This window comes from Primulina eburnea, chromosome 14 (genome assembly GCF_022965805.1).
Source record: "Primulina eburnea isolate SZY01 chromosome 14, ASM2296580v1, whole genome shotgun sequence".
In the NCBI taxonomy this organism is placed as follows: Eukaryota; Viridiplantae; Streptophyta; class Magnoliopsida; order Lamiales; family Gesneriaceae; genus Primulina; species Primulina eburnea.
Genome location: NC_133114.1, coordinates 3,515,505 through 3,535,009, shown reverse-complemented (window position 1 = coordinate 3,535,009; position 19,505 = coordinate 3,515,505). Strand labels below are relative to the sequence as shown.

Genomic DNA, 19,505 nt, shown 5'->3' with positions numbered 1-19,505 from the left:
GTTTTTGTCAAATTTAATTTTATATGGAGTAAAAAAATATATATGAATTATCATAAAAAATATTTTTTTTATAAATAAAGTTGGTCTATAAATAGTGGTGATAAGTGATAACCGTGATAGGACACGTAGAGCAAAGGAGAAAATAATTAAGAACTCAATAATCACTCTACCAATTTTTTTATACATTAATTGCCTTCAATAATGCAGTCTAAATGTTGGTCTTATACTAGTAAATTTGAGATTTATCAATAAGTAATTTTTTTCAATATGTTAGAGACATACTCGTTTGTCATTTTGCAAAGATTTGTAGAATAAGGGAATATAGATAGATTTAATTAATTTGTTGTCTTTTGGCCAAACTGGCAAAAACTTGCACATGCAGGCAGGTTTAATTACAATATATATATATATATATATATATATATATATATACACACACACACACACACTTGTCACTTGAGATTATTTATCACAGTTTTAAGCTAAACTTGATTAGAATAGACAAAAAAAAACATGAAATCGAAAGATTTTCATTTTTGAGTTGTCTATTTCTTAATTTTTACTGTTGGGTTATTTAAGTATGAGTGAGAAAAAATATCGAATTTTCGGTATATCGAGATTACCATACCGAAAAATGTTGAATTTACAGAATTTTCGGTATACCGGAGATTTCGATTCGGTCGGTAACAACAAAGAATTTTTGGTACGGTAACGGTATTCAATTTGAAAATTTTGGTATATATCGGGATAATACGGAAATACCGAAAAAAGATACTAAAATTTTAAAATATATAATATTTTAAAACAATATATTTATAAAAAATTTAAAATATATTGTTTTTTCGGTATAAAACGATATATACCAATACCGTACCGAAATCTCGATATATCGTAAAATTTCGGTATAATCGGTATGTTAGTTATATTTACCGAGATTTTCTGTAGGATAACAGTATGAATTTTCTTATACCGTAATTTTATACGATATAAGATTTTCGGTACGGTACAGTATATCACCCCAAATTTAAAGATTACACATTAAGTGGGTCGATTTATTTCAGGAGGAAGCTAACCATAAACCTTCTTTCTTTAGCTTTGTCCAATAAATTATACCTCTACATTTCAAATATAAAGACTACGATTTCTTTTTATTTGTCTCAATATACCGTCAAATAACTATATTTAGTATTATTTTCTCTATTCTCTACCATCAACCTATATCTATTCATTAAATAGTTAATTCCAATAATTTTATATATCATTTCAAAATATTCGTTAAATAAAGGTAAAATGAAAATTTTATTTGTAAATTTGTTTTTTCGATAATTTTTTAATCTGTGTGAAAAATACATATGAGACGGGTGGAGTATACGAGAATGAAATTTGGATAAAATTAGTAGATCTTAAACATTTTTTGCTGAACTTTTTTTTTACTATCTTAACTGAATTTTACATATTTCATGCATAAATTTCTTTTATTCTCAGAATTAAAGAGGTAATATTACAATAAAATGTCATGTACACCTACTCGACATTCAATTTTGTCTATAATTAAATCAAATACCATTTTTTTTAAAAAAAAAAATCGACTTTAATAGGTGGACCTCACGTGGTTAATCCAATTCATTGGATTAGTCAAATGGTTTCAAAACAGTTGGATGATTCCCAAGATTTAAATTTACTAAAAGACAATAACTTAATTTTGAAGAAAATGACCATCGAAAGGTGGAAGATACCATGCACTGTGTTTCTTTTGGTCTCCCATTAAATGAACAATCTTTTTTGTCTTTTTACTCCTAAATTTATAACAAATTTTCTTGCTATTCTCTAGTGTATTTTTTGTATTGAGAGGGTTTTTTTTTAATATTAAATAATTGATGGGTACCTTGCATTTTGCCCCTTTTCCAGATTGATATTTGAATAACAAGTTATGGATAAGTTTCAGGCCACCAATTAATTTTCCCCTGTTTTGTTGTATTAAAAATTCCTTACCAAAAGTCGAAGGTTGGTCAAATTCAAAAGAAAGATAGAATATGTTTATCCAATCAACTTTGGTAAAAAACTTGTGCGAGACGGTTTCACGAGTCGTATTTTGTGAGACATATATCTTATTTGAATCATCCATGAAAAAGTATTACTTTTATGCTAAGAATATTACTTTTTATTGTGAATATCGGTAGAGTTGACCAGTCTCACAGATAAAGATTCGTGAAAACGTCTCACAAGAGACATATTCATCAACTTTTTGGTGTCATGAACTTTCATCGTGAGAAGGATTAAACCGAATTTACAGCATCGAATATCAATATATAGAAATTGGTGATAAAAAAATTTCCAAGGCTTGTGAATTCACGTACCAAACTCACTGCCCAAGTCAAATTACTCGTTCAATGTATTTTCAATATTTAAGGATATTGATAAATTTTATAACCCAAGTGTCTGAATTATTTATTTCAGGCATAGTAACTATCGATAAACTTACTCGAAAAAAAGAGAACAATAGATAATTTACTATCTTACTTACATTCTACACCAAATTTATATGAAATATGAAAACATCGACCAAAACAGGAAAAAGGATGAAATTCCAACGGATACAAATTTAAACTCAAATGAATGGACATTCCATCACTCTAAGAATCAAGGGAACCCCGAATTTCGCCAAACAATGGACTGCAAAACATTGTATACGTGAAAACTGAAAGACTAGGAAGTGTTGCTACCTATGTAATGATACAAGAATTTGAATATCCGAATAAACTAGACGGGGATAGTTTACTGTTTTAACCAATAAATCAGAAGGACAAAACTGCAAGATATGCAGCAGATTTTACCAAGCATACACATTTGTCTTAGAGCGTGATTTCCAACTAGTCCTCGTCTTCTGAATCTGCGCAAGGATATACTACTAGTGTTAGTAGATCTTCATGCATGAATAATCTTTATCTAAAGAACAAACAAGAACTGACTGCTACACACTAGAATCCGGTAGGTATATGATCAAGGAGGAATATAGAGATATATGAACAATTTCTGACAGTCAAGCGCGTCGAGTGTGACCAAAAGGCAAGATCTAAGTCATAACACGATCAAGATACTTCAAGGATCAAACTCAACCAAGTGACAAAAATCATCATCTATGAAGGGGAACTTGCATTTTTAACAGGTTTCTGGGGTCAAATTTGTGTTTATCCTAATAACAGGATTTGAAAATTCAGAAGCATTGGGACAAAGGGAAGACTCACATGCAATTTGCAGGCGAGTGAATAGTTCATATATGTTTGAATCAACTTCCCGTAATGCTTACCAGATCGTATATCTTCCCCGACTTTTCCTTTATTTTTCAGCTGTCGTGTGATCATTGACCAGATGAGGATCCACCAGTAAATGTGAAACACAAGCAGGGTCAATAGCATTGTATTGAAGACATAGTATATCACCATCATGTAAGGCTCCGATAGTCTCAAGAACTCGCATAAATAGTAGCTGAGGAATGACAACCAAAAAATTTGGTAAGAGGAAAGAGGCATGGACTTACCAAGCAAAGGCAAACTAGAACAGTCACCTTATCCGAATTAGAAATATTAAATATCACATATGATTCTCCTAAAAATTATAAATTTCAATTCCATCCTGAGATTCATGAACACGCATGCCATCAAAATGCAATTCATTCACCAGAAGACCTCAACTTATCGTTAAGAAAAAATTGCAGTGAGAATTTAATTATCAACCTTGATGATCTGATGACCCAAAATGGAAAGATGATGAGCCTCAGTACAAGCCACGACAAGGCAAAAAAACCAAAGCATATACTAGCTCCAAGATCGTTCTCGGAATATTTTAAAACTTTAGCAGCTTCAAGGAATACATCACTGACATCATGCAGAGCCAGAACGACTGCTCCTATCCGAAAGAACCTAAAACAGTGCGAATCAAATTAGTCAAAATTTTCCTTTTAAGAATAAATCATCAGCATTCGTAGCTCTGTGTATATGTGTGTCGTTAACTAATAAAGTAGTTTTCTTCTGTTCATTTTACATAGGAAATCCACAATAATGTGATAAACTGGACGCTCCATTCAGATATCCAAGCACTAATTTCTTTTAGTAACTTGTGTGATGTCACAAGATGTTTCATGTTTAAAAGTATTTTAATAGGGATAAATACCAATACTATAACTCTAATATGCATAATTAAATTAATCTTTTACAGACTCATTCTCATAACTTTCAATGTTATCGTTTAATATCAAAGTTTGATATCTTTATCACACTGATTTGGCTAATATGTATTAACAGTAATTTCAATTTTCAGAGATCTAGATTTACACCGCATTGATTTGGCTAATATGTATAGCTCGTGCAAAACAAGTATCACAACAATAAAATCATAAAGATCACGACAAAATATAAACGACCATTTGTCTAGTCTCTGATTAGTTGGTTACTGTTGGACGCCTTCTACTAGAAACTAAAAACCTATTTCAGGACCTCAGCAATCGTAAGCAGCAGATAGATAAAAAAAAATACCTCGTGACGTATGAATAAGCTATCAGGATCACAGTGACAACATGATGAGACATCATGACAAAGAAATCCTTCCGACGTGTTTCCCAAGTAAGGAGGGCAGCAATACCACAGATATAGAACCCACATTGGCACATGTAAATGAGTTTCAGGGAACGCCTGAAACAATCAATCCATTTTTAATCTAAATGCAATGGGCAATTGCTATTAATAGCTTATAGCTTCTGTAGCTCAAGGAATACAATCATGACATTTATGCAATCCTAGGGTCCTGTGAAGATTATTTGTAGCAATGACTAGGAACATTTTTCCCATGAAATATGTACGCAAGGATCAGAAGAGTTTTTGTATGTAAGGTCACAGACTGATGGAGAACTAGTTTCGTCAGCAAAATCTCTGGACTCCACTTCAGTGATTCAAGACTAAACACAAACACATGCAATAAATCACATAAAATTAACAGAAAATACAGATGGTATGGTCACATAACACCATGGTTCGCCGGAACGGTTGCGGTACTTGGAACGGCAACGACCGTTCCAGTTCCAATGTTATGTTGCGGAACGGTTGTATAAAAAAATTAATAAATTCAAAAAATTGTTAAAAAAATTTAAATATAAATCACATCATACTAAAAAATAAAATATATGAAGCTATCACAAATTAATATATCAATACAAAACTATTTTACAATAATAGCACAATAAGAAATACACACTAAAAATTATAACATACCAAAGCTAATACCATGAAGTGTGATGCGGAGGAGCGAGATCATTGTTATATTCTTCATCACTATCTCGTAGATTAAATTGATTTCGAACATTTGGATATTGACTTGATTGTTCATAGGGATATTGATTAGATTGAGATGACGAAAAATCATTAGAATGTGATGACTAATTTTGTAATAGTGTTTCGTCACGACGATTATAGTATCCGAATCCACGATGCACAGTAGAACTATCAGCTGTACTTGAAGATCTATACTCGGGACCATGACGTCCAACACCACGCCATATAGATGATGAAAATTCATTATATCTATCACCAATATACTGAGACGACCCATAATCAAATCCACGATGTCTAATTCCATGTGTACCAGATGTTGAAAAATCAAATGATCTATCAAAAGAATCGTGTGTAGAATTATAATTACCCTGATATCCATATCTACCTGATTGATATCCAGTCGGATCATACCCAACATGCTGAGAGTCCCAATTGTAACTCATCGATCCATAATTATCTGTCATTTGAATTTGTCGATGTCCCCCCAATCCATAACCATAACCATAAATGAACCATCTACAATAACCATTACCATACACCGTAATGAACCATAAATATCTCATAATCATATTTTTTAAACACCGAACCGTTCCGCTTTCCCGTTAAAGCGCCGATAAAACGTCGAAAAACGGCGCTACAAAACAATCACCGCTTTGCCCTGGAACTTTGGAACGGTGGTCACCGTTCACGTTCCGTTCTGGCGAACCATGCATAACACCACTGGAGAGATGCATCGTTTTGCGATCAAGCAGATGTCATACAAAAAATCCTTTTACAAAGCATGAAGAATTTTAAAGACAGAAAATTTATCATTCTTATCACTAAAACAAGAAAGCGAAATGCCTACAGATGGCTACAGTATCCATGATGAAACATTATCACTTACTTCAGCTCTTGATCGGGCCAGCCTCTAAAGTACTCCCTTGCATCGCGGAACCAGGATTCCTGATAGATACTTGACAAAATACAAAACTCAACGGTGGCATAATAGGTTAGTTTCCACATGGACTCTGAACATTTCATTATTTTTGCCTTTGCAGCCTCATTTATTTTTAGCATGGGGGTTCCTCTACTCAACAACCAGAACGCCAGATGCTGAAATAGATGGAATCAATCGTGAACCAGAAACATTTTTTCAATGAGCAGTGATGTCAACATCATCAAGAATTATCTGCGATTACCAGAATTAGTCCAACCCAGATTGTATGATGCTAGTATGCTCATAACAATGCTATTGGTACCCAAATTTGACATGTATCGACCTTTGGCATACAAGTAGATTAAGTACAACCAAGACAAGCATTTATTAATCAACACGATATGTTTTCCTCTTTGTCCAAAAAGCTCAGTGCAAACAGCATATTATTTATGTGATCAAAAGCTAAATAACATATAGTTCTGTATATATCTTATTAGAGTAGTAAAAGAGGATACAGGACTACTAAAATGACTCGAAGAACCGAAGTTAGGCTGAAAAACAAAATCTTTGAGATGATCAGTAGAACAGCAAAGTCCACGGTCTTTCCAAACTTTTAATGGTTCACAACTCATCCAACACAAACTGCAGTGGCTGTACTTGATTCATCGTCATTCAATCATATTCAGAGACACTAAGGGTAGTTGGGATAGATCTAAAAAATTATAATTCCTCACATTTTCCAACAGAACCCTCCTGTTTATCGACACTACCTTAACATTTGTATGCTTGTTTCAAGACTTAAATTGGGATCTTGGAACAACTTCAGATGTGAGAACTGACATTCCATCCAACATGCAACATTTCAGAAAACACTGCAATTTTTGTTAGAACCAGACAACAGTTATTAAATCTGAATATATTATCGTACTAACTAGATGCTCCGACAGAAAGTCATAAAAATTTCGTAAGCAAGCAAGCAAATGCTAATTGCTCCATCCATCAAACCTTATCTTGTTGGAATAGTTTCTCAGACGGTCGGTGCGCATAACAATGCACTATGCAAATATCCAAGATTACTACAAAAAAAAAAAAAAAAGAATATCCTAAACTCTTTGTCATTGCTCAACTAGAATCATGGTTGGTGAGACAACACTGAACCATACAATTCACGACGCATAATCTCATACCCAAGCAAATGATTACCATTGCCATATAATCACTATCCCAAATCTTTTCTCTGATTTTATCTAAAAGAGAGAACGAAGGAGCCAACTTGTATCAATAAAAAAAAGGAAACAGACAAAAAAATGCAGCCGCTAGACGAGATCGAGAAATCTTACACGAAAGATGAATCTGTCAAGGAAAAACCTCGCAGTAACAAATGCAAAAGCGAAATAGATAGCAACGACAAAATGATAAGCACCGGGGACGCCATTCTGCGTCCAGATCGATTCCATAATATGATTCTCGCTTCCACCAAACGAGAACTGACTAACCAATCAATCAATCATCACAGCATATTTTTTCAGCACACCAATCGAAGCAAAATCTACACACAATAACTATGCAGAACAGTAGACAGCAAAGCAAGTGACGATCTTGTTCCAGCTCGATTGCGGATAAGTAATTAAGTAGTGTAAGTGTGAGAGTGAGAGTGAGTGAGAGTGAGAGTGAAGATCTTGAAATATTCCCAAAGTATTTGAATAAATTAATCGGAGTCCTCACAAATCTAGCTGTTTTTGGTTACTAGTTGCCTTGTGTGCTTTTTCAAAAAGTTTCCATTTTTTCCCCTTCCTGTATACAATGTTCACGATGTTCACGTGGATAATTAATAATAAAAATATAATCACGAGATTTGGATGATGTTTAAAATTGTTTGAACATCTTGTTTATGAACATTTATGAATCTAAATACATCGTAACTATATATTATATATATTCATTTATTTATATGACTTTTTTTATCCGCGTTATTATGAAATAATGACAGTTATCTCAAATTAACAAATATAATTTTCGTTCAAATATAATTCTAGATGGAAAAACAATAAAACTAAAAATAACATAATAGTGAATTTTATGAAAATCGAAATAAAAAACACAATGTACTTAAATGGAGCACATATAGACAAACGGTTGTCAAACGAAATTCTCTTAATTAAATAAATTATCATAATAATATTAAAATAAAACCACTAATCTTGTTATTAAGTTAAATATCAATTGTGATTTTGTTAACTTTTAACTCTTGCGTATTTTGTTTAACTTTCTCAGTTTTTTTAAAAAATACATATTATACATAGTCAATTTTATATCAGAATGGATCATTTGTAAATTAATATTGATTATTAATAATTATTTGTGTCACTCATGAAAAATTATTATTGCTAACTTGGGAGTCACTCATGTTTGCTGATAACATCGATGCTTAAATACAATTTACATACTTGTGATGATAATTAGATATCGGAAATCTGATTTCTAGTAATTCTCACATAACATTAACTGACACTTTTGCAAATACAGAGATGATCTACGTAATTTTTCTCAATATCTTTGGGTCTGTTTTCTTTGTTTATTGTCCATTGTTAGCCCTATTGAGCCTCGAGTTGATTGAGATGCTTGACTTTTCTTTATGCACTTATCTCATTTATCATTTTGATTGAACAATGCATGTCATTGGTTTATATGAGATGACTAATGGATTGAAGGAAATCTAGAACCCTGCCTGAACACTTTTCGAGGCGAAATACGGATAATATGTGATATATGAATGATTTAGGCAATCTTTGCAACCTGTTTAAGCCTTCAAGCCTATCAAATGAACATGAAATATCTCTAGTGTCCCATTTTGAGCCTATTAAAAATCAAGTGGTATGTGTCAATGACATATAATTAGCCACCACTTATATCTATTCTACATCACATAACAACTACCTAATGAAGCTTATACACTTAGTATCCTACCTAATTTTGAGAGAAATAAGTTCATTGGTGTTATAATGATTCAAATACTCCTCGAAAAGAAAAAAAAAGTTAAATGTGCATGAAGGAGTTGAAAAAGAGACAAAAAAAAAAAAAAAACAATCGAAGGAATGAGTCAAAAAAATGGTGAAAAAGAAAAATATGGGAAATGGAGGATATGATTGTGAAGAAAACAATAAGGGACAGTGAATGAAAGGAGAGTGAAAATTATGAAAATTCAAATATTTCTCTCAAATTTTGATTTCCATAACTTTTATTGTAGCCATGAGCCATAGCCTAATGTTATAAGCCTACAAGACCTATTAACCTTGTCACATTTATCCAATATACTAATGGAGAAAAGTTGTTCAAGTCAAGCCTATGGATACCTGAGAAACATGGTTAGCAAGTATGAACTTAAATCGTTTGCATGTAAGCATCTCATTGTGTGACATCCATTTTGGTATACATGTGTTGAAAACCTTATGAGCCAAATAATCACCAATAAAGTCATATGCGATCTGTGTAAGTGAATTTGTAATCTAAATGAAGTGTGAGTTGAACTGAACTAGCGATCTTTTGAATTTATAAGGCGAACGAGTGTTGTAAATTTATTTGAGCATTTGATTGGATAAATGAATATTTACATATCTCACACACACGTGACTCTTGAGCGATTGTGAAGTTGTTGCGTGTTTTTTTGATTGCTCGTAAGCGCACGATGTCAAGTTATAGTAACACGAAGTTGTAAGTACAAATGTTGATCCCACGAGGAGTGTAAACTAAAATTATATCAATGTTTGTAATTAAAATAGTCTCAACTTTATTTAGAAAAATTAAAAAAGATTTGGTTTACTTAAACGAATTAATTGAAAACAAATAAATAATCTAATCACCGAGTTAAGAAATAACAATGAGAGAAAATATCTAGAGAAATGATTTCACCAAGTTTTCACGCTAATTATTCCCAATTTAATTTATATTCATGAATTCCATTTGTTTAATGGTCAAGAGCACTTAATTATTTTATTCCCCCTTTCCCAAGTGATGAATAAATTATATCAATCAAACTTCTGATTCAATTATTCCTAATAAAATCTAAGTTTAATTGATAAGTGCAAACAATGTTCTTACCTAAGCCTCGCTAAATTTATACGCCTTCCGAATGATATAAACATTCAACGATGTGTCTCTAATGATCTACAATCCTAGTTCCTCTCCTGAGTTATAGAATTAATCAGACAATACAAAATTTATGGCCAGTAAATTGCAATTGAAATAAATACAGAGAAACACAATTAAATAAAAATGAATTCGATCATATAAAATAACCACGTCAAATTATCGTATCCACAAGGCTACATCATTCTCTAGACTGCAGAATTAGTTCATCGCAAAATCCAAGTGAAAACAAGACATGTTCAACAATTTAGACATCACAGCACAATAAAATATAGAAAGCGAAAGAAGAGATGACAAATCAGAAGTGACATCTCCGTCCCCAGATTCGTTGTTCTTCGTCTTCGTGATCTCTATTTGTGCTTCTTTCTGTTTTGTGCGTGTTCTCTACGGCTCTCGCGTGTCAATTTCTCTCACGGCGGCTGACCCCCCAGATTCTGACCTAACTTGCAGCAATTTATAAGATTCTGGACGCACGGCACGCGCGGTTGCGCGTGATGTCGCGCAGTCGTGCGTGAGTCTCTGCTCGTGTGCTGTGTCGTTGTGCGCGCGGTCGCGCATGAAGTGGCGTGGTTGCGCGTGCCTTGCTGTCGATCTTCTTGCATATCATCGCGCGCGGCTGCGCGCGAGGTTCTGGCCGAAGGCTTCATGGCACTATGTTTTCTTGACTCTACTTGGTTTCGTGTGCACTCTTTTCTCCATTCTCGGAATGACAACGAAAAAAAAAACCAAAAATGCATAATTCCGTTTGAAACTAACATAATTAAATATGGATTCTTATATAAATTAAGTGCAAATTTTGCACTTATCAAATCTCACAAACTTGAACTTTTGCTAGTCCCAAGCAAAATAAAATAAAATCAAATACTCAAGGAAAAAAATAACGCTAACGACTATAGTCATGTATATGCAAAAAGTGATATTGATCTCCGAATTTGCCTAGTTTAATGTGATTCATGATTTCCCAAGGGTCACATGCGTGTGTGATATGTCAATGTTCATTAACCCAATCGAATGCTCAAATAGAGTTGTCATACCCATTCGCCTTACAAATTCAAGAAATCCTCGGCTCAGTTTGAATCACATTTCATTAAAATACAAATTCACATTCACATATCACCTAGGACTTTATCGGTGAGTAATTGGTTCGATAAATATTCAACACAAATATACCAAAAATGAAATCACATAATGAGATGCTTGCATGCATATGATTAAAGTCTATACTCATTAACTATTTCTCAGGCATCCATAAGTTTGATTTGAACAACTTTCTCCAAGAGTATATTGGATAAATGTGACAAAGTTAATAGGTCATGTAAGCTTGTAGCGTTAGGCTATGGCTTTTGGTTACAATAGAAAGTATGGAAATCAAAATTTGAGAGAAATAATCGAATTTTCATCATCTTTACTTTCATTTTATTCATCATCCCCTTATTGTTTTCTTTCCAATCATATCCTCCATTTCCCATATTTTCTTTCTTTTTCACCACTTTTGATTCATTCTTTTCATTGTTTTTCTTCTTCTTCTCCTTGCCAACTCCTTTATACACATTCAATTTTTCTTTTTCTTTTCAAGAAGTATTGGAATCATTACAACACCAATGAACTTATTTCTCTCAAAATTTAGGTAGGATATAAGTGTATAAGCTTCATTAGGTAGTTGCTGTGGGATGAAGAATAGATACAAGTGGCGCCTAATTGTATGGCATAGACACACACCACTTGATTTTTTAGATAGACTCAAAATGGGACACTAGGGATATTTCATGTTGATTTGGTAGGCTCAAATGCTCAAACGGTTCCAAAGATTGCCTAAATCATTCATATGTCACATATTATCCGTATTTCGCCTCGAAAAGTGTTCAAGCAAGTTCTAGATTTCCTTCAATCCATAGGTCAACTCATACAACCCAATCACATGCACTTTTCAATAAAAAAGATTATGAGATAGGTGTACAAAGAAAAATCAAGCATCTCAATCTACTCGAGGCTCAATTGGTTAACGAATGATAATAACAATGAAACAGGCCCAAATACATTGAGAAAGATTGCTTAGGTCATTTCTGTGTTTGCAAATATGTCATCAATGTCATGCAAGAATTACTAAAAATCAGATCTCTATCGTCTATTTAGCATCACAAGCTTGCAACTTGTCTCTAAGCATCAATAATATCAATAACACGACAGTGCAAAATAATTGTGACTCCCAAGTTATCATGAACACATATACAATTCAAGACCATAAGTCCATTTTCATCATCGGCTACACATTTTACTTATCCGTGACTCTTCCTGACAATTATAATAAGTAGTAAAAAAAAATTCTACTAGACTCCTACTAAATACGAAAACTCTAGCTATTGTGCAGAAAATAAATGAATTAACTACTCAAACAATCAATACACAAAGCAATTTGTCCCCCCAAACTTACAGTATGCATTGTCCTCAATATATAATTTTAAAGATAAACGTGACAACACATACCTTTTGCACGAGTGTCAGAACTCGTCGCTCAAATTGTCGGCCGCAACATCTTCATCATCCTCATCCATAGGCTGCGGCGGTGGTAGGGTGGTAGAAAGGGAGCATGTACGCGGCGCGCGCAGTCGCGCGAGAAGTGGCGCGCGCATTCTGTCCTCTCGCAATAATTGAGCGCGCACTGCTGCGCGTGATGTCACGCGGTGGCGCGCATAAATCTGCCTCATCATATATATTTTTTTATTTTTTTTAAACACCTGCAAAAATAAAACAATTGAATCAATATTCGAATAATGAAAATTTAAAATTTACAAATAAAAGATTAAAATGAAATAACATAAACAAAACGAATGTATTGTGGGTTGCCTCCCACACAACGCTTGGTTTAACGTCGTCAGCCCGACTGTCACCAGTTTTGTAAGGCCCGAGATTTAAGTTCGATACTTTTGAATTGAATTATATAGTATGAATAAGAAATGCAAGAACAGACTGGAAGAAACGATGTTGCAAAAATTGAATATTTTTAAAATGAAGGACTGCACCCGCAGTGTAGTGGCAGTAAGTTGGACATTTTTACAGTAGCCAGACCGCACCCGCGGTGCTAGACAGACCGCACCCGCGGTGCTGCTACAGTAGGGTAACCGCACCCACGGTCTAGAACCAAGCGCACCCGCGGTCAAGCTTCGGGAAATTTTGGATGAGGATCAGTACGCATAGCGCACCCGCGGTCATGTAATGAGCGCACCCGCGGTGCAACGTGCAGAACAAAGAATTAGCCACTTGTTTGACATGCAATTGAGCTATATATATATATTGTCATCTCCCTTCAGAATCAGAACAAGAAAGCCGAGAGTTCCTCTCCCCTTTTTCCTTAAAAGTTTTCCAATTGTTATAAAGTGTGATTTCGAGGAATCCGTGTATCAGAATTCAAATCTGAACGCAGTACCGTACTCCTCTTGCTAGGGGCTACACAAAGACGTAAGTTTTGTTACGTTTAGACATGATTTGAATTTATGATGTTGCCAGAACTGAATATGATTCAGATATGGTGTTTCTACTACCGTAGGTATTGTATAATCGAAGTCAGATTGACGAGTAGACTGTTTATACAATTGTTATGATTTTTGGAGTCGATTTCACTGAATTTTCATATCAGATGTGTATCAGTATTGATTATGAGTTCTAGTATTATATCTGTGATGTTGAGATTGACGGAGTTATTCAGATTGTATTGTTATGTCGTCGAAACATCAGTTGATTTAGATTGATCAGATTCAGATATGATTTCGATTATATTGTGATGTCGATGATATGAATTAGATTGTATCTTGTTCAGACATTGATCAGATTACGTACTGATTTGAGTATTGATCAGAACAGATTGTGTATTGAGTTATTCACTGACACAGCGTATTTGATATTGTCATTTCAGATTTGATATGGACAGATTTGAATACAGGTCATCGTCTTCGTCAGACAGGGACGACAAAGGTATAATTCATGTGATATTCGGGAAGATACAACTCAAATAAGATCCCATTTGAGTTTCCCAACAAAATCACGTACTAGAATTATTGTTGTTTATTTTATGATATGATTATGATGTGTTTATAGATGATATATTCATATCTTTTGAGATGATTATGCTTTGTTAGAGATTGTTATTCATTACATTTAAGATAGGGAGTCTTGACAGAACAGTCAAACTTCTAGACGTTCGGTGATATCACAGCTTAGGGGAAGATCAGTCTCCTATTGTAGATGTGGATACAGATCAGGCCGGAGTCTAGGAATAAGACGTACAGTCACCCCGATTGGGAGGGTAGGTGATAAATCGTCTTATTCACACCGGGATCCCTAGAGTTATAGTTGAGTCGAGTCTAGACATGATTTGACTAGAACTGCATGCGTTTATGGATGTGGTTTCATAGACTATGAAACCCATTTTTATTGCTTTCAGTCATGATAGCATGTTTTATGATTTAATTTGAGCAGCATGTTTAGCTGATTTGAGTTGCATGCTTATTTTGAGTTAATTTCACAGACTATGAAATCTATTGCTTTTAATTTTATTCATGATAGAATATTTCATGATTTACTCTATGTATATGCATGTTTACATGTTTTATACTGGGATTTATTCTCACTGGAGTATCCGGCTGTTGTCTTGTTTTGTATGTGTGCATGACAACAGGTGGGACAAGATCGGGGTCAGAAGATGATGAGGGAAGACGAGTTTAGAGTGGTGATTCCAGACTTATTGTAGACCTGGTTTAATACTTGAAATTAGTAGTTAAACCTTAGACTAATTTGATCTAGAAACATGTTGTACAAGATTTGTATTATTATACTGATTTGTATAATACATTGATTCCATTACCTTCCGCAGATAAGATTTTAGATTTGCTTTATATCAGAAAGATAGATTTCAGAATTGAATCCAGGTCAGATACTGATTGTTGTTTTAGAATTCAGTATAGAATAACATTGAATGTACAGAATGATACAGAGTGAATTGAAAGAATTGAAAGATCAGTAGAAGAGTACTAACACATCTGATTTAGTGTTGCTCTTTGGCGTGTTTCAGTATCTTCAGAGATGTTCTGATGATTCTATGTCTGTTATATCTATGAAATTTTAATATAATTGCAGCATTCAATTGATCGAATCGAATATCTGAAGAGTGTATTGAATATTCTGAGAACTGTGATGATTGTATACAAAAATCATTCAGATAAGAATCCTGCTTGAAACAGATTGTATTCAGAGTATGCGATATCTGAAGTTAGTATACCGATTGATTTTGATACAGTTGAGATTGCGATCAGTGACTGATAAGATACCGATATCAAAAAGACCAGAACGTTCAGAAATGTCAGAATGTCAGAAATGTATTTTGTCTGATTTGGCAGATTATTTTATTCGACTGTCGCTTTATATCTGCGGAATATTATTATTGTTCTAAATCAGTAGTTGATACATCTTATATTGTTCTGAGGAGCATATTTGATTTGCAGAGGAGATATAACAGTTGATCAGAATGACATGAAGATATTTACCAGGAATCATTGTTTTATTAGTTCACTGAACTCACTAGATCTGTATAGGATATTGATATTTGTCTTTGATTTGATATTACTGTTGTTTTGAATCCGTATATGCTATAGATTATTGTAACCGTTGAGATTATATACAGTTCAAATCGAATCAGAGCTGAATTCGAGAATTACAGCAGTTCAGAAATGTGATCAGAATGTTCAGAACTTGAATGTGATAATCAGAGCAGAACATCGAGCAGAGTAGCAGATACGTGATTTGTACCGTATAAGAATGATTATCTTGTAATATCAGAATGTTTCAGAATTGTCAACAGAATTTGATATCGACAGTCAGAACAGAATACCAGGTAGGTATTTCTTCTTTAATTTATGTTATTAACTGATTTGTTTATGTCAGTAGTTCGGATCTGAAATCACAGATAGGGTCAGAAATGCACCGTAGTGGATTCAGTTTTCAGTTTGATGATTGAGAATGTATTATATTTGAGCAGATAATATTGATATAGACAGATTAAATCGGTTATGGCAGAATTTATGCTGAAAGGTTGGCAGAATTTGTACGGAAATGTCTGAATCGCCAATAAATGAAGATCGAAAGATAAAGATCAGAAGATTTATTACAGAATTTGTATATTTTTAATTAGACATGGGAAGTATATTTCGATGAATTTCATAATGAGATCACTATAATACTTTCCAGATTGTGATATAATATGATTGTGATTGACAGATTGTTCAATCTATATTTATTAGTTTGTACAAGATGACGTACAAACATAATCAAATGACACAGATTGATGTCAGGAAAAATGGTCAGAATAATTAGAATACAGAAATAGAGTATATCAGATTGTGATTTCCGGGTGATTTGTACTTATGACAGAGTATACCATGAGCTTTCTTTTAGATTTGTCACAGATTGACAGACAGTTAGAGTATATTTTATTCAGATATTAGAAGATTTTAGTAGAGTTATAGAGTGCTAGATGTTAGCACTAGTTGATATAATTTATTATCACTGCGTGACAATAGCTATCAGTTTATCAGATGGGTGATGAGATAGTTATAGACAAGACAGTATACAGTGAATACTACAGATTTCTTTTGAAGAAAATTCGAAGGAAGATGAAGATAGTTCAGAATGAACCGATTTAAGAAACTAACGTCAGATGATGACGATTGGTATTTGAAGCTGAAGACCGTATATGTCCTTGATTGGCCAAACAGATTAGATAACAATTACTGGTATTGTTTTGTTATGAACTGTGATTGGTTTATACGGATGGAGTATAAACAACATAGTAAGATTGATTCTGTCAGAGTTAGTTTAAGAAGTATTATGATAGTATACTTCATGAAGTCTTATTCCAGATTTGAAATCAGAGGTTGATACAAGAAAGAGATTTCAGAATGGATTCATTGAGATGAGGGTTTAATTTAAACTCTATTATATATATCTTCTGATATATCTGAATTGATTGTTTGTGAGTTCGAGGACGAACTCAGATCTAAGAGAGGGAGAAAATGTAAGGCCCGAGATTTAAGTTTGATACTTTTGAATTGAATTATATAGTATGAATAAGAAATGCAAGAACAGACGGGAAGAAATGATGTTGCAAAAATTGAATATTTTGAAAAATGAAGGACCGCACCCGCGGTGAGGAAAAACCGCACCCGCGGTGTAGTGGCAGTAAGTTGGACATTTTTACAGTAGCCAGACCGCACCCGCGGTGCTAGACAGACCGCACCCGCGGTGCTGCTACAGTAGGGTAACCGTACCCGCGGTCTAGGACCAAGCGCACCCGCGGTCAAGCTTCGGGAAATTTTGGATGAGGATCAGTACGCATAGCGCACCCGCGGTCATGTAATGAGCGCACCCGCGGTGCAACGTGCAGAACAAAGAATTAGCCACTTGTTTGACATGCAATTGAGCTATATATATTGTCATCTCCCTTCAGAATCAGAACAAGAAAGCCGAGAGTTCCTCTCCCCTTTTTCCTTAAAAATTTTCCAATTGTTATAATGTGTGATATCGAGGAATCCGTGTATCAGAATTCGAATCTGAACGCAGTACCGTACTCCTCTTGCTAGGGGCTACACAAAGACGTAAGTTTTGTTACGTTTAGACATGATTTGAATTTATGATGTTGCCAGAACTGAATATGATTCAGATATGGTGTTTCTACTACCATAGGTATTGTATAATCGAAGTCAGATTGACGAGTAGACTGTTTATACAATTGTTATGATTTTTGGAGTCGATTTGACTGAATTTTCATATCAGATGTGTATCAGTATTGATTATGAATTCTAGTATTATATCTGTGATGTTGAGATTGACGGGGTTATTCAGATTGTATTGTTATGCCGTGGAAACATCAGTTGATTTAGATTGATCAGATTCAGATATGATTTCGATTATATTGTGATGTCGATGATATGAATTAGATTGTATCTTGTTCAGACATTGATCAGATTATGTACTGATTTGAGTATTGATCAGAACATATTGTGTATTGAGTTATTCACTGACACAGCATATTCGATATTGTAATTTCAGATTTGATATGGACAGATTTGAATACAGGTCATCGTCTTCGTCAGACAGGGACGACAAAGGTATAATTCATGTGATATTCGGGAAGATACAACTCAAATAAGATCCCATTTGAGTTTCCCAACAAAATCACGTACTAGAATTATTGTTGTTTATTTTATGATATGATTATGATGTGTTTATAGATGATATATTCATATCTTTTGAGATGATTATGCTTTGTTTACAGATTGTTATTCATTTCATTTAAGGTAGGGAGTCTTGACAGAACAGTCAAACTTCTAGACGTTCGGTGATATCACAGCTTAGGGGAAGATCAGTCTCCTATTGTAGATGTGGATACAGATCAGGCCGAAGTCTAGGAATAAGACGTACAGTCACCCCGATTGGGAGGGTAGGTGATAGATCGTCTTATTCACACCGGGATCCCTAGAGTTATAGTTGAGTCGAGTCTAGACATGATTTGACTAGAACTGCATGCGTTTATGGATGTGGTTTCATAGACTATGAAACCCATTTTTATTGCTTTCAGTCATGATAGCATGTTTTATGATTTAATTTGAGCAGCATGTTTAGCTGATTTGAGTTGCATGCTTATTTTGAGTTAATTTCACAGACTATGAAATCTATTTCTTTTAATTTTATTCATGATAGAATATTTCATGATTTACTCTATGTATATGCATGTTTACATGTTTTATACTGGGATTTATTCTCACCGGAGTATCCGGCTGTTGTCTTGTTTTGTATGTGTGCATGACAACAGGTGGGACAAGATTGGGGTCAGAAGATGATGAGGGAAGACGAGTTTAGAGTGGTGATTCCGGACTTATTGTAGACCTGGTTTAATACTTGAAATTAGTAGTTAAACCTTAGACTAATTTGATATAGAAACATGTTGTACAAGATTTGTATTATTATACTGATTTGTATAATACATTGATTCCATTACCTTCCGCATGTTAAAAAAAAAAATTTAGACTCTGTTTTATCTTAATTGATAATTAAATCCCAAAGATGAT

The 19,505-nt window shown here is 33.9% G+C and overlaps 1 protein-coding gene across 2 annotated transcripts; it reads right to left on the bottom strand.

The window, feature by feature from the left end:
- Window positions 1-2,482: 2,482 nt before the first annotated feature.
- Window positions 2,483-7,994, bottom strand: LOC140813246 (ceramide synthase LOH2-like). Of its 2 annotated transcripts, XM_073171735.1 has the most exons (7): window positions 7,801-7,994; window positions 7,584-7,730; window positions 6,211-6,419; window positions 4,533-4,688; window positions 3,735-3,920; window positions 3,308-3,486; window positions 2,483-2,890 (listed from the first exon to the last, which is right to left on the bottom strand). In XM_073171735.1, exons 2-7 carry the CDS (start codon window positions 7,698-7,700, stop codon window positions 2,871-2,873), a joined length of 867 nt encoding a protein of 288 aa, XP_073027836.1. In that variant the 5' UTR covers window positions 7,701-7,730; window positions 7,801-7,994; the 3' UTR covers window positions 2,483-2,870. The 2 variants fall into 2 exon arrangements, with proteins under 2 accessions (XP_073027836.1, XP_073027835.1); XM_073171734.1 differs by having other exon boundaries at window positions 7,584-7,994.
- Between the last annotated feature and the right edge of the window lie 11,511 nt (window positions 7,995-19,505).